The sequence below is a fragment of the Lycorma delicatula genome, chromosome 11 (assembly GCF_047948215.1).
Source record: "Lycorma delicatula isolate Av1 chromosome 11, ASM4794821v1, whole genome shotgun sequence".
In the NCBI taxonomy this organism is placed as follows: Eukaryota; Metazoa; Arthropoda; class Insecta; order Hemiptera; family Fulgoridae; genus Lycorma; species Lycorma delicatula.
This window is the reverse complement of record NC_134465.1, coordinates 59,600,327-59,615,874: the sequence shown is the minus strand read 5'-3', so window position 1 is coordinate 59,615,874 and position 15,548 is coordinate 59,600,327. Positions and strand designations below refer to the sequence as shown.

At 28.8% G+C, this 15,548-nt stretch overlaps 1 protein-coding gene across 1 annotated transcript in view; it reads right to left on the bottom strand.

Annotated features, from left to right (window-relative positions):
- The window catches only part of Sbf (SET domain binding factor), a 145,991-nt gene that overhangs the window by 33,700 nt on the left and 96,743 nt on the right, over positions 1-15,548 (bottom strand). Inside the window, exons 19-25 of the mRNA XM_075378127.1 lie at positions 11,439-11,614; positions 10,066-10,238; positions 6,967-7,159; positions 5,237-5,433; positions 1,703-1,931; positions 581-797; positions 343-488 (exon numbers count right to left, since the gene is read on the bottom strand). Of these exons, the coding sequence (XP_075234242.1) occupies positions 343-488; positions 581-797; positions 1,703-1,931; positions 5,237-5,433; positions 6,967-7,159; positions 10,066-10,238; positions 11,439-11,614 (1,331 nt within the window). The remainder of the gene's footprint in view (positions 1-342; positions 489-580; positions 798-1,702; positions 1,932-5,236; positions 5,434-6,966; positions 7,160-10,065; positions 10,239-11,438; positions 11,615-15,548) is intronic.

Below are 15,548 nucleotides of genomic sequence, written 5' to 3'. Positions count from 1 at the left end.
GTTCTATTAGAAGTTAATATGCTTTATCAACTAACCAATCAATAATTAAAATTAAACATTTATATATATATATATATATAAAACCTTAGGGCTAATATTAGGCCTATTAATAAATAATAGGCTAATTATTAGCTAATTAATAGGCCTAACCTTAGGAGCTATATATATATATGTGTGTGTGTGTGTTCTAACACATCAAGGAAATTATTACATTACTGACATGAAAAAAAATTAAAAGCAGATTTAAAAACTGAAAACAATAAAAAAAGGGTTTACTATAAAATAAATATGAAAATATTTATGTACATCTGACAAAAATATTTATCTGCCTAATATAAATACCTGTGAAATGAGTTTTCAGGTTCCTGACTGGTTGAACTGGGAACACAAGCCCTCATAAGTTTCTTAAAAGCAGCTTTTGTATGCCTTACATCAGCATATTCAACAGGTATGAAATCTGTTTTAGGGACAGCATCCCCTTTAACGCCCTGTTTATTAAAAACAACAAATTTAAGGTTAATAATTTCAACTCATAGAAAATCAAAAAAATTTTTGAATGAATATTTGAAAAAATACATACCTTCATCTGTGCTTTCTCTCCAAGAATATAAAGGGTGGCCCGCTGAAGTGTCTGGACGCACTCAGTACCAGAATCAGAATCGGCTGATAGTCTAGCAGGATTTATAGGTAATCTTAAACCACCTGGACCTTGTACCATAGTACCTTGTGAACTATTCCGTCGCTCCTTTAATGATCCCCAACGTCCAAAACTTTTACCAGCTTTGCCACCACTTGATCTGTTAAAAGTATAAACATTATAAAATAAACAAATATATATATAAATGCAGATATTTAATTTTTGATAAATCTATTTAAGAGATCGTTTTTTTAACAAACCTAAATAAAAATGTTTAATATGTCTTGCCAGAGATATTTTTGTTTATTTTTTAAAAACAAAGATGCTTGAATAAATAACACTTGTCAATGAATGCAACTAGCAAGTACTGTGGCTTTTTAAATGTTTATTTTCTTCATACAAATGCAATTTTCATTAGAAAAAAATTAATTACTATGTAAGAATATCTTATCTTCCTTGTATGTTATTGCAAAGTAAATTCATTGATTTTAAAAATATTATTAAATAAAGTGATACATTTTTTCTATAATTCTATAAAATAAATATTCATTTTGGTAGGTTTTCCATTTTCTGTGACTAAAAACTAAAAATTTATATGATCAGCATTTTTTATTAAAAAAGATTTTTACACATTAGGAAAAAATGGTACATGTACTCAACTACCTTAAAATAAAGTAAGATATATTCCCTTGCATATATTGTTAAAGGTCATCAGTACACATGTAAGAAATTAATTAAATTAATATTATTATATTGTTGATCTATCAGCCCTCAAGCATGTTAAAACATGGAAGTATTAATAGTTTATTTTAAATGAAAAATACCCCTAGAAAATGCATGCAGACACACACACACACACACACACACACACACACACACACACACACACACACACACACACACACACACACACACACACACACACACACACACACACACACACACACACACACACACACACACACACACACACACACACACACACACACACACACACACAAAGGTACAAATTTTAATGGAATTTAATTTTAAATTTTAATGGAAAATTAAGACAAAATAATTTACCCAATAGTTCCAACTTGTTTATTGAATGGATTAGCTCTACGTGACGTTTCAGGTGTAAGCGGGTTATCTTCAGCTGCTAATAGCAATGAATTTATACTAAGACTACTGTCAGACATACCCCAAGCAGAACCTTGACCTGTTCTTAATACTGATTGCGGTGTTGCAGCTACAAGCGTTGATACGTATTTTTCCTGCTCAAGTGATGAAGCTGTATCTGATGTTGAAACACCTGTTCATTTAAAAATACAATGTACCTACATAAAACATAGCTATATTTCATTACATCATTTTATTATTAACAAATTTTACATGGATGTAAAAAATACATAATTGTCTACCAAGTTTATTGTTTATCATATACAATAATAAAAAAAAAAGCTGACAATAAAGTTGTAATAATTTCCTGGCAATGATTATATGGTGGAAAAATAATTATGCATGGAAAAATTTACCTAAAATTTTCTTCGGGTAAGGGGTAATTTGCGATAAAGTTTTATTGCAATATTATCATTATATTTTTAAGTAAACCCCAAAAAATCATTTTTTTCTGCTCCCTCGCCTCCAAAATCACTCTCCAAGAATTTTTTTACATTTTTCTACATTTACTATGATAAATGGAAGAAACTGAAAAAAATGCCACTAAAAATTGTACAATCAATAAAAAGTTACCTAAGATTTTTTTGGAGTAAGGACGAATTATGATGAAATTTTAATGTAATATTATCACAAAAGTTTATTGTTTTAACTTTTTAATAATACCTGAAACTCTAAATAAACCCCAAAAATTCTCAAAAAATCAATATTTTTAAACTTTGATCCACTTACCATACCAATATTGCTCCCAAAGTATTTTTTTGGGTCATTAGCATTACTGCTATGTTTAGGATAATTCAGTTAAAAAAATGTGCAATAAACAAAAAGGTAACTTTTCTCAATTTTTGGGGAATGGGAGAGGGATTTAGGGTAAAAGTTTTTAAAAATTAGTAGGATAAGCACGCATGCATATACTTAATATAAAGTGGAGTTATATTTGAAAAATTTCGAGAAAACTGACCTCCACCTTACCACCTGCAGATATTGACCCCAAAATTTACCAACAATTTGCCCATATACACAAATATCTGTACAAAATTTCACCAATTTCATTTAATCACATCAAAATTACCTCCTTTTTTGTTTCTAGAGGTACCTGGATCATGAAACATCGAGAAATGAGAAAAAACCCTGTACCCCATTTATTAACTGATTATTGTACTTTCCTTCTTGCAGTATATCGAAGTGTGATACCAGGAAGTAAAATTTAAAAAAAACATACTAAATGAATAATTAATTACATCATAAAATATCTTAACAATTTGAAATTTAAAAAAATCAAAATGTCTGGCATAAATAGATTTTTGTATTCATAAATTATCTTCACATGAAATAAGACAAATCACTTAAAACCGTATTTTTCAACAAAATAGATATAAAAATAAATGTTTAATCTCTAGTAGTTTTCATAGGAGAAACAGTCCTGAAAATTTTAAAACAGAAGTACATGAATGGTATAACCATCTAAGTATGATTAACCTTTTTGGGACTCCCACTGTGCTTAAGTGATTGCAGTTAAGTACCTGCACAAAATACGGTTGTGTACTCATTTTAGAACTTTATCATCTGAGTACTATCATTGTGTTAATGTGACTAATATAATTCTTTCACCGACATGTGCTGAACTCTACTGGCATTAAAAGGAATTACTTGCTCTATCGATAGGTTACCGCTAACAGCTAAAAATAGAAAGAATAAGATCATGTTACCAGCGTTCTAAGAGCCTATTAGGTTATCTTGAAATACACATATTAATTTTTATCTTTTTATTTGGTGGATTTGTTTCACTTGAAATTGTAATAGGGGTTTCAGATTCAATTTCTGTTAGTTGTTGATTATTCTTATTAGCAACTGATGCAGTTTCACTGCCAATAAACACACTAAAAGTAACCTAATTCACAGACATGTAATTACCATCAAAAATATTATTAGAACATTAGTTTTCACATTATCCCTTAACTCTTCATTTAGTAAAATTTAAATTATTTCACTCGTATTACATAATTTCTGTGATTTGTTCACACAATGAAAGTAATAAATCCTAGACACAAATGCAACGAATCTGGCATGATACTAACAATAGTTTTTAACCTAGTCTGTGCACGTATTAGGATTTACAGTATGTTAGTTCCAAAAAGGTTAAAAATGTACTTTGTTTAAATCTGTACTGTATCTCATACATTACATGTTGTGCTGGGAATTAAAAATCATTATACTCGTATTATCGTACAATGATAATTTTACTTTTTTCCTCTGCTTACATCTATTCCAACTGTTTAAATATTTTACGCACTTTGTATTACTATTTTGTAGGTAACAATGCATGATGATTTAACACAGTGGTAATCAAGATTATGTGCCTTTGTTGGTAAGTAAACTATGTACACTAAAATGACATAAGTTTTTTTTGTATAATGTAAACAGATTAAAAACTTCATCCTTTTGTGTTGTGCATAATTTGCTAATTCCAGAAAAATGTTATTTCAAAGTACAAATAATTACTCTAATAACTGTCCTTATCCATTATACAAGAAGATGTTTTTAAACAAAAGAAAAGCTATCCTACATAGTAACTATACTGCATGGGAATATCTTAATAAAATACTAATGGCTCATAGGATGTCACATTTGCAAAATATTGTCACAAACACTGCAATTTTCTGAAAAAATTCACATCCAAATGTGTTAAAAATCATCCAGTATTTAAATTTAGTGGTATACAGAAATTAAAATATTAAAAAAATATATTGACAAATAAAAATGAATGGAAAATTTAATGAGTTAAACAAGAAAGTCTAATTAAGATGGATGCATTTCAGTGAAAAATCCTGTTAAATTGAGAATTGAGTAGTTACTAGCAGTTAATTTGTAATAAAATCTTTAGTTTTATGTTTAAATGACATTTACTGATTTATATATCAATTATACCACAACTATTTTCAGTTCCTAAAAAGTCTAGAGCTGTAAATTCACAGTATAACAAGAATATTTAACAACAAATTTAAATTAAAATTAACATAAATTATTAAGAAAATAACAATAGTTTGCTGCTAGGATTTAATTCACTAAATCAGAGATTCCCAAACTGTGCACTGCAGCGCCCCCGGAAAGCCACGGCCTATTCACAGGGGCACCGCAATATATTGTAAAAGCTTCATAATTAATTGAACCAAGACATTTATAATTATTAATTTAATGTTAATAAAGTAAAAAAAGTAATGAAGATAAACAAATTTTATTTATTTATATCTCTTACTTATGAGTAGTCATTTACTTACGGTAGGGTGCCGTGGGAAAATTTTAATTGAAAAATAGTGCCATGACTCGGAAAGGGCACCACGACTTGGAAACTTTTGGGAACCACTGCACTAAACTGTTTATATATACCAAACTCCATATTAGAAAAATATTACTGTTAAAAATATAAATTAAAAAACTGACCGGCAGATGATGGATGAGTACTTTTAAGCATCCCCATGACACCTTTACCATGGTATCCAGCACCACGAAGTAAAAGTGCCTTTGTTCTTGGATGTCGCCACGTTATTACTGGCACTCGTCCATGTCTATAACATCGATAAAATCTGCGTAATGTCTCGTCTGATATACCATTTGGCATCACTAATAGCGCTGGGTAACTGAAAGGTATTAAAATTTTAAAAACAGATTACATTTATAATCATACTCTATCAATATTTTTATAATGAACAGATTTAAAATTAAAATAATTCAAAATAAAACAAAGTAAAAGAAAAAAATGATCGTCAAAACACTTGGCTTAATAAAGATGTATTATTTTTAAAGAAAAACGATTTATTTTCACTGAATTCTCATCAAGGCAAAATCAGCTGATTTTTGAAGTTAAGAGTTCTAAGATATGAGATTTTTATATGGATTTGAATGCTACACCATAGATACTGGTATTCTTTGATGGTTGTGTTTCAATTAACCATACGTCTCAGGAGTGGTCAAACTGAATTGTTCCAGAATACATGTTTACTGGTACATTTACACTTACATCTACAGTTACTTCAAGCCTAGCAAGCCAGTAGCAGTAGGAATTATATTTGCCTATACACAAAACCCAGACTTGGCAGTAGCTGGAAAACTGATTGGAGAAAACAAGTGAATTCTTTAAAGAAATGATATATTTTAGAAAATTCAAAATTTTGTCAAGCACATGATGATGATGATGATAATAACACACATTAATGACCACAAAAAAATTAATGGACATCTTAAATTCATTTTTTGTTATATCTCAAAGTAAAAACTTTATATATATATATATTTTTTTTTTTATTAATTAATTAATTCACCACAGAAGCTTAGCTTTTATATGGGAATGTAATATGGAAATTTATAGCATATGAAAAATGCCATGCCTGACCAGGATTCGAACCTGGGACCTCCAGATTAAAGGCGAATGCTACCATTCTGTCATAGATATTGGGGATTTATTATTTTCATAATAAATAAACAACCAAATTATACTTCCAAAATCATTTAAGTTTTATTATCATATCAATATTAAATTTCATTTGACAAAGCTCAATTAACACTTATTGAATTCTTTTATATCATTTTCAAATCAATTTATTTTTTCTGATAAATATATTTGAAAATGATCTAATGTTGAAAATTCTTCCATCATTTCAATACAAAATATTTCAATTAAATTTTGTTGAGTTTTAAAAACATTTCTTGTTTTCATTAAACTATGCTTTTTTTATGAATCAAATTTCATCTCTTCAACTCCTTCACGAGCAAGAAATTTTATAATTATGCGTTGTGCAGTGGAAGGGTGGACCTATTGCTCCGACATTGTGAGTGTTACTGACGAATTGGTTGGGAGTGTAGAATGGTCAGCTCTCCCCACTCCTAATAACTCCACCCTAGCAAATTAAAGTACGGATTCAGTCCTACCAACTGTAGACGCTGAGGAACAAAAATCCTGTTTATATTTGATTTACCCTCGTACAAAGATTGGAATACATGAAACAGATAACTAAGAATGTATTTTATAGTAAATATAAAATACTAATTCAGAACAGAAATAAATTAGTAATAGCATCAAATCTGTCAGTTGAGTGATAACTAAAAAAACAAATTTCTGCAGTGCAACAAGCCTTAAATGAAAAGTATGCCTATGACACATTATTATTACATACCTCTGACACATTGTATAAGCGCTATTAATAGTTGATATACGAAATGGATCCTTATTTTTGCTACTTGAACTGCAGCCAAGACCTAACCTAACCCAGTCTCTTACATATGATCTTTCACTTAATCGTTCCAAAGTTTTAGCATCAGTCGCAGGCGTCACTAATCCTGGCGGTACACCGACTTCAAATTCATCAACTGAAAAAAAAAAACCTTTATTTGACTTAATTGTAGAATATGGAATAACAAAATCAATTATAATTTGAACTAAGAAGTAAATGTAACAACCAAAATTACAGTAACCTGAATTCCCCTAAAAATAAATCCTTCTAACAAATGTTAACAAAGACTAGTGGCAGCAGTCTTTCCATGATTCACATAACTTATGAAGCTCACCTTTTTTAAAAGGTTATCATTTAACTAATAATCTACTTTAGATTTTCAAACCTTTCATGCAAAATAATGTTTTTGTTTTTTTTAACCTCCAGGACCTAACCTCCAGTTAGGTATTGGTTCAAAGGATGAGATGAATGATTTGTAGCACGTGTGAAAATGCCATGCCTGATTGGGATTTTATTCCCAAACATTCCTTAAACATTTAAAATGTTTAAGACAGTATAACATTTATTTAATTAAATAATTTACATTTAACATGTTTAAAATAATATTTAATTATTATTGGTTAGAAATAAAAAAAAATATATATATATATTTTTTTAATAAATGGTAATTTTGGTTTATCTGCTAATTTTTTCTTTTTGATTATGAGGTTTTCAATTTGATTTTTGGTCTTTTCAAATAAATCCATTAGTATATTATCATTTAATTTAGATGCAATTTATTTTAAATGGTACATAATGTGTAGATTTTCACCTAATGAAAATTTTGGAGTGCTGGCATAACAACATTAACTCCCGCATCCTTTTTGAGTTGCAGTACTTCCTTTGTTTCTTAAGCACACTCATCTGTTAATGTTTTAATTGTTATAGATAAAGTCGGGTCGATGATTTTTTTGAAATACTTAGCGACTCCTGATGCTCTTACCAATTCTCATGATGACTTCATCCAGTTTACTGCGTCAGATTCAGAAATATGTTGAGTTAGGTCTCCACATTTTCAGATTTGTCCATTCTTGCAACCAGGGTTAAGAAAATATGACGACAATAAAAGAGCTTGAATGATTGAATAATTCCCTGATCTAAGAGTTTTAGCTTGCTCGAAGTGTTAGCAGGTAAAAACAAAAGTTTTTACATACGATAATTTGGAGTTAGGTTTATGACATGTTGCATCATCTAAAAGTATAATGTTTCTTCTCCTGTCACATTAAATTTTTTCATTGAATTTATTTATCCAATCTTGGAAATTTAAGGTCATCATTCATGATTTTTTTTTATTTGCATACCAAAATACTAGCTTTAAACTGCTCATTGTTTAAAGATTTCGCAAATAACTAAGCTTTTTCTTATATCACCAGCCCACTGATCAATAATCATCTATTGCATGCTTCATTAAAGCGTGCAAAAGTAAGCTCATTAATTTGTTAAAATTCTTGTGAACACTCCCCTTTTGAGTCGATTTCCATTCTTAAACCATGTTTCTTTAATGTGTTCTATATATTTTACAATTTTTTGAATCTGAGTTTTCTACATTGTATTTACTGGCAAAACACCATTGGGAAAGGCATTTTTCACTGTCCTTTATCACATTCATTTGTGCCACCAACATTAAAAAAAGCTGTTTAAAACCCTTTTGTGGCATTTTAAGATGGTTAAGTGTATTGTAACAAAACTTCTATACGCTAAAATAGCACAGCATCAGAATTTATGAGTTGACTGAACACATACAGTTAAGGTTTTACACTGAACTTAATAAGCTGTACAATAACACGCAGGATAAAATTAAAAACAACAAATTTATTAGTGAGAAGTGAAAAATATGTGCAACATTTTGTACATGTCATTCATCACCTTATTGCAGTAGGCAACAGTATGCCAGCTTAATTCAATAAATTGCATGTGTGCTTATGATAAATGCTTCTGTATAATATACATGTACATAATTCATTCTATGACAGATGTTAAAATTCCAAGAATGTAAATCACTTTGTATGAATCTAACCCAAATTATGTGATCATGATTGGATTGGAGAGTGGTAATATTCAGGAAGATAAAATATTAACACATGTATATAAAATTTCATCGTTCCTAATGTTTTTGATTATTTAGGGAGGTGGTCAGTTGGAAAGGTTTCACTGTATATAGTTTCTAGTCAAGGCGAAAAAGAAAGTTGAAAATAAAATTTTAATTTGGAAAATGTTCAAGATTTGGAAAAAGCAAAACAAGGTAAAGAGATGAACTAAACTGATAAAAAATATACAACATTCAGATTTTGAATAATTTGTTCATAGATAGATGAGGCAGTAAACGAAGAAAAAGAACATATTATAAAATAGTTAACTGAGGTAAGGATGTCATAATTAGTAGTTAAAATATTAGCATAAAGCAGAACACAATGGTAAAAACACCAAAGCACTCAAATGACCAATGATTCAAAAACATGTTTTCTTCATTTTGTTAATAAACAGAATAAAAGTAAATTAGATACATAATGTCAATGAACACAGGATAACAACACTGTTTATATCTTAGAGGTTATTACAATCTAAAAAAAAGAACAAACACCAGCTAAATTTGTTTAGTTGATGTTTAATCATTATAAATAATACGTATTCATATAATGTGGAAAATAAAAGTTATCATCACCATTTAATGTGAACTTTAATCTACAATAACAACACATCTTGATATATGTTAATAAAATAAAGTGTAAAAACAAAATTTCCAACCGATAATATACTAAACTGTCTTACTGATTACATTCACTCAAGGATTACCTTGAATTTTTCACATGCATGGATTATAAAAGAAGTCATAATTCTCAATATACATCATGTTATCGGCAAATTATAACGATTAACGATAAATGAAAAAAATAATTGCTGATATGATTATAGATTTAAATTTTTCAACTCTTTATAAAACTATAAAAAAAAACCTTACCAAAAAATTGAAATTATGACTGTTTTATACTTATATATACACACCAGAGAGGTCATCTGCATCAGCAAGTGGTAAACTCATACGTCCTGGAGATGTCATATACTTATTAACATGATTACCAACATTTGGAAGCACATATTTTTGTCTTTTAGATGATGCTTTCTGTTTAAACCCTGCTTTTCTAGCTGTTTTTAATAATGTTTTCTTTGCAAAACCCCTGAAAAATAAAAAAAAAGTCAAGAACATAAATTTTAAGCAGATAAAATTTATAAGAAATCTTGAATTAACTAAAAAAAATAAAAGCCAATATAAATTTCCTGTTTTTATTTTATTTTGTTCAAAGTATTACTGTTTTTAATAAAAAAATTAAAAACTGAATGTGCAAATTATAAAATTATTTTATAACAGACCTCCAATAATATAGGAAAACAAAATAAATTACTGAAAAGCGGATTCAGTTAGTATGAAAAACTCAACAAAAAAAATCACTTAAGATTTTTTTAATACGGGCAAAGAAAATTGCTGGATCTTAACAAATAGAGGAAAATAAGAAACAGATATCAAAGAAAAAGATGAAACTATCTTGTTTTTGTTCTGAAGTATGAGTTCATTCATTTCCATTCAAAAAAATGTTTTGCTTGAAAAAGTGATCAGATTTATGAGCCCTGAATTGCTATTTATGAAAGATTATCTTATTTTTAAATTGCACAAATTCTGGAAGTCATTAAGGTCACAAAGCCTAACTAGAAGAATAACATCTGTAACACTGTAAGTACATGCAATCAAGTTACTCATCGTAAACTTCTTTGATATAGAAGAATATAGAAAATACATTAACAGTAGAAAAAAACTAGCAAGTGACACCTTGTTTCTATTCACCAGAGGGATTAGCTATATAATGAGAAAACAATTTTTACAATTTAAAAATCAATAAACTGGAACAGTCAAAATATAAAGTTTACCAACACTGCATTATTTTTTTTAGAAGTAGAGGCTCATAAACCTTTTCAATATTTTTTTAAAATGATATTAGTTTTTATAACCTGTAATGTTTAAGCTACTGGAGTTAAATTCATGCTACGTAAAACCATTCCTGAAATACAACCAAACTGAGGCTAATACTTATAAATAGTGAATTCTATAATACAGAATTCAGTATGTCGGGCCTAGGGGTGTCTAATATGTTGATAAAAACAAATCCATTAGGTGGGTCATAAATTGATCAGAACAATGCTTTCCCTTTTGTTACACAAACACTAATAAAAGAGAGAAATTAAATTAACTTCAAGTATGATCCTAAAATTAATACAAATCACTTACAGACCATTAAATAATCAAATACTGCAATAGAAAACATGATGAAAAAACCATAAGCTATCACGAATTCTTGGTATAACGTTTTATAAACAATACTTACTTTAATGTTGCATTCTTCTCTTTTCCTTTATGCAATGGTGTTTGTGAAACAGCTACCTGACCAGTAAAAGCAAAATGATGAAATATGTGAGGTGGATGTCGTACTCTATGTATTAATTTTCTAAAACATTCTATACTCTCTTGTGTAACCTCTTCATCAAAAGCTACTTTCATTAACTGTAATAAAATTAAAAAAAAAATGATTTAAAACAAATCAGTAACACATACATGATAAGTTAGTAGTTTCTCGTTAAGAGAAACTACTAACTTATCATTAAAATATGAGTATTAAAGAATCAGGCAATTAAAACTTTGTAGAAAGTGCTACAATAAATAAATGCTATACAGTTGTTGAAACAAAACAGAAAGCAAGAAAATAGTTAAAAACCACTTACAAAAAATAAATCTACACAATAAAGACTGAATATCATTTTGCCCTTGGTATAAGATGATTTTTTAATTTTTTCAGAAATCCACTGTTTTTTCCTTTTATCACCTTTGCACCATCATTATATACTGCAATACATCCAATTTATGTTAGAGTTTTTAGTAGCTTCATACAAAATATCAAAAAGACATTGTCCTGTTGCATGACCAGGTATTTATAATATTTTCTTTGATTGATCTGTCCCTATTGCAATCATATTTCACATAAATATAAAACATAAGAACTAAGAAAATTTTGCCATATCTGTTGATTCATCAAACTAAATACTAAACGATTCAGTTGAAGGCACTTGTTGAATTGTCTGATTCTGATTATCGGCAGCCATGTCATCGATTTGACTTAATACTGTCACTAGAAAGCAGAATTTTGTTCAATTATGTTGCTTCTTCCACATCTATTAAAACACTGGCCATATCAATTGCAGCAGACAATATGAGGTTTTTCTGTAATTGTATGGGGTTTGGACATCTTAGTTACGCTTCACGTTATGAGATAAAATGCTTCAAGTGTACTTTTATCAGTATGGCATGATTTACAAATAGAAGCTTGATTTCTCAACGTATGTAATTTTCTTTCAAAAAATTCTAAGGGTTTGCGCTTTTGTGGTCCGGATGTTTAGTTTCCAAGTGTCAAATTAATTTTGATGGCTTCATGCTTTCATCGGAGATAACTTGAAAGCAAACAATGCATTGTGGTTTTCCATCCAATGAGGTAAAACCATAATTTAAATACCTGTAATTGTATAATTTTGTCTTTTTAACAATCAATTCATTGGGTGTAGATGACTCGCTTCATTTTTTCACAATAAATTATCCTTTTTCCAAAAGAATCTAATTGATAAAAATAAAAAAAAAGTTACACTGTTTGACTGCATACTAAAAAACCAAAACTTAAATTATTATTTTCAATGAAACTATATTTTTAGAAACTTAAATAAAGGCCAATAGGTGCACGCTTCAAAACTGAAACTAAACTGACACTTTGCAATTCCTTATGCCTCTTTTATATTGCTAAAAGCACAAGGTGTTTAAACATTACCATATGCACGTTTGAACATGGTGCTCTCACAGGGAATATTATGAAAGCAAACCAAATTACAATGAGCATGTACACATCATTGATTATCCTGTAATGCTCATGTTTGTACACTTCATAAATGCAAGTTCATATCCACTGTTATCAATGCAGCTAAATAGTTTTAACTAGGTTTCTTTGGTTTGGGGTTGGGGAATCACAAAATATTCATATTTATATTTTATTATTTTTTGGGATTTGTGGAGCTAAAAAGGTTGAGAATCACAGCACTAGACTAACCACTAACTGAGAAATAATATAAAAACAATATTTATAAAACTTTACAAAACAAGTATTTCCACCAGTCTTATTTGCTTTTTTTGGGGAGGGTACTTTACACTTTTGATTTTGTAATTAATACCAATTGAAATGATTTTTTTCTCAATGATAATGATTACTTAACAATCAAAATTGCTAATTAATTTTCATATGTTAAGTAAACATTTCATTAAATAATTTTTGAATGCTTTCTTGCTCTCTAATTTGTTTAATAAAACACAATAAATGCAATAAAATTGTTTTTCATGGGATAAATAAAAACTACATTAGCAAGAATAGTTTATGAAATATAAAAATTGGGTATAATTTTGGACATTCTTGACTTCTAACAATAGAAAGTAATTTTACCATTATATTGTTTTACATTTTTCTTGCTTTTTAATTGGCATAATATGAAAATAATGGTTTTAATTCCTTATACTTGTTTACAATTGGATATTATTTTAAATTGGTACTTTGTATAACTATTTCAAAACAATTTAAATATTATTAATTTTATATATATATAGTTGTTTTCATTAAATGACAGTTATTTATAGTACCAACTAATTCCAAGAATACATAAAGTACATTCTTTCAGTAGACCATCAACTAATCTCATCAATTTTACATAAATTAAAACACATGAGGCTTATGAGTAAGTAGAGATCAATCAATTAATTTTGGAAGTTGAAACAAATGAAAATCAACGTCTGTTTTACACAAAGATGTTCATTTAGTTGTAAATATTACTTAAAAGTAACTTCTACAAAGCTGCATGCAATCAATTCTTTTAAATTTATCTCATAAATAGCAAAAGTGAGAAAAATAATGTTAACTGTTATCTCTAAATATCTTTTAAGGTCATATTAATGATAAAGATATAAAGGGGTGTATTCCCCTATGGGGTCAGGATGATACTAAGTGATGTAATATGATGATAATGGTTATTCTTATTAACATTGCTTAACGATGCAGTGGAGGGAATTTAACAAAGTATCAAAAAAATTACATAAACTAAACCTGATTAGCTTCTCCATACTCTTTAATAAAGTACACTCCAAACTATTAATATGTTGATTTTCTCATTTGAACCTTTTTAAGAGGATGTTCAAAAAACAACTGAACTTTCTTCTTATGAGAGGGACACTCTGAGCCTCACACAAAGCTACGCGAGTGGTTCAGATATTTTTAAAGTTGTCTAGAATCTTACAAAGTTGATGCTTGACCAGGGAAGGCTTCAGTACCAATGGACACACCACACAAATGAAAAAACATAAAATACAAACAAAGTACATAAAATAAAAACAATGTTTGCAAAATGGCAGAATTTAATGGATTTCAATAGATTCACGATATAAAATCCTAAATGAAAAATTAAGAATGGATCGTTTGCCACCAAGTTCATTCTGAACATGTCACAAGAGCAGAAAACCAACTGTATCTGTTGGCACTTCTGAATTGGGCAGATGACGACAATGACAAAATATTCTTACTGACAATATTAACTGGCAGTGAGACATGGAAGTAAGGGTATGATAAGAAACAAAAGTCAGTCACTACACAAAAATTATTCAAACACAAAGGTGATACTGACAATCTATTCTGATATCAAAGACACAGTTCACTGTGAAAAATCTACTGGTAGGGCAACTATCACTTTTACTTAGAAGTCATCAGGTGTCTTTGAGAAAATATGAGGAAGAAGAATCCCGAACTTCGATTTAACAACTAGTGATTCCTTCACTACTATGTACCAGGCTACATGTCATTGCTAATTTGCAAGTTTTGAACAAAAAAATCACTCTACCATCTCCAATCTGAACTATCCCTTTTAACTGTTTTCTATTTCCAGAATTAATATTCCTGTTAAAAGGGCAGAGATTTGAGAAAATAGAATCCATAAAAGAAAATCTGCATAAGGTCTTGAAAGCTATTTCAAAAAATATGTTCCAGAACTGCTTATCAAATGGAATGTGGGGAACTGAGTATAACAGGAAGGAGTACTTTGAAAGAGATTAATTGCATAATGCTGTAAATATGGAATAACTTCTTTTTTTTATAACGACTTTGGTTAACAACCATTGTATACCTAGAATTGTTATAAAAAGATAATTAACAATAACTGTTCACTTTCTTTTAATAAAAAAACATTTAAAATTTCAGGCTATTGATATATCATTACTCCTTGCTAAAAATCCAATGTTTCGTGAAATACAGAAATATCTGTCATCTGCAGATGATAGAATTTCTAGTGTTATTTTTGTTTTACTTTTAAATATATAACAGTAATATATTATTATTAGCTACCATTTAAAATAAAATACAGTT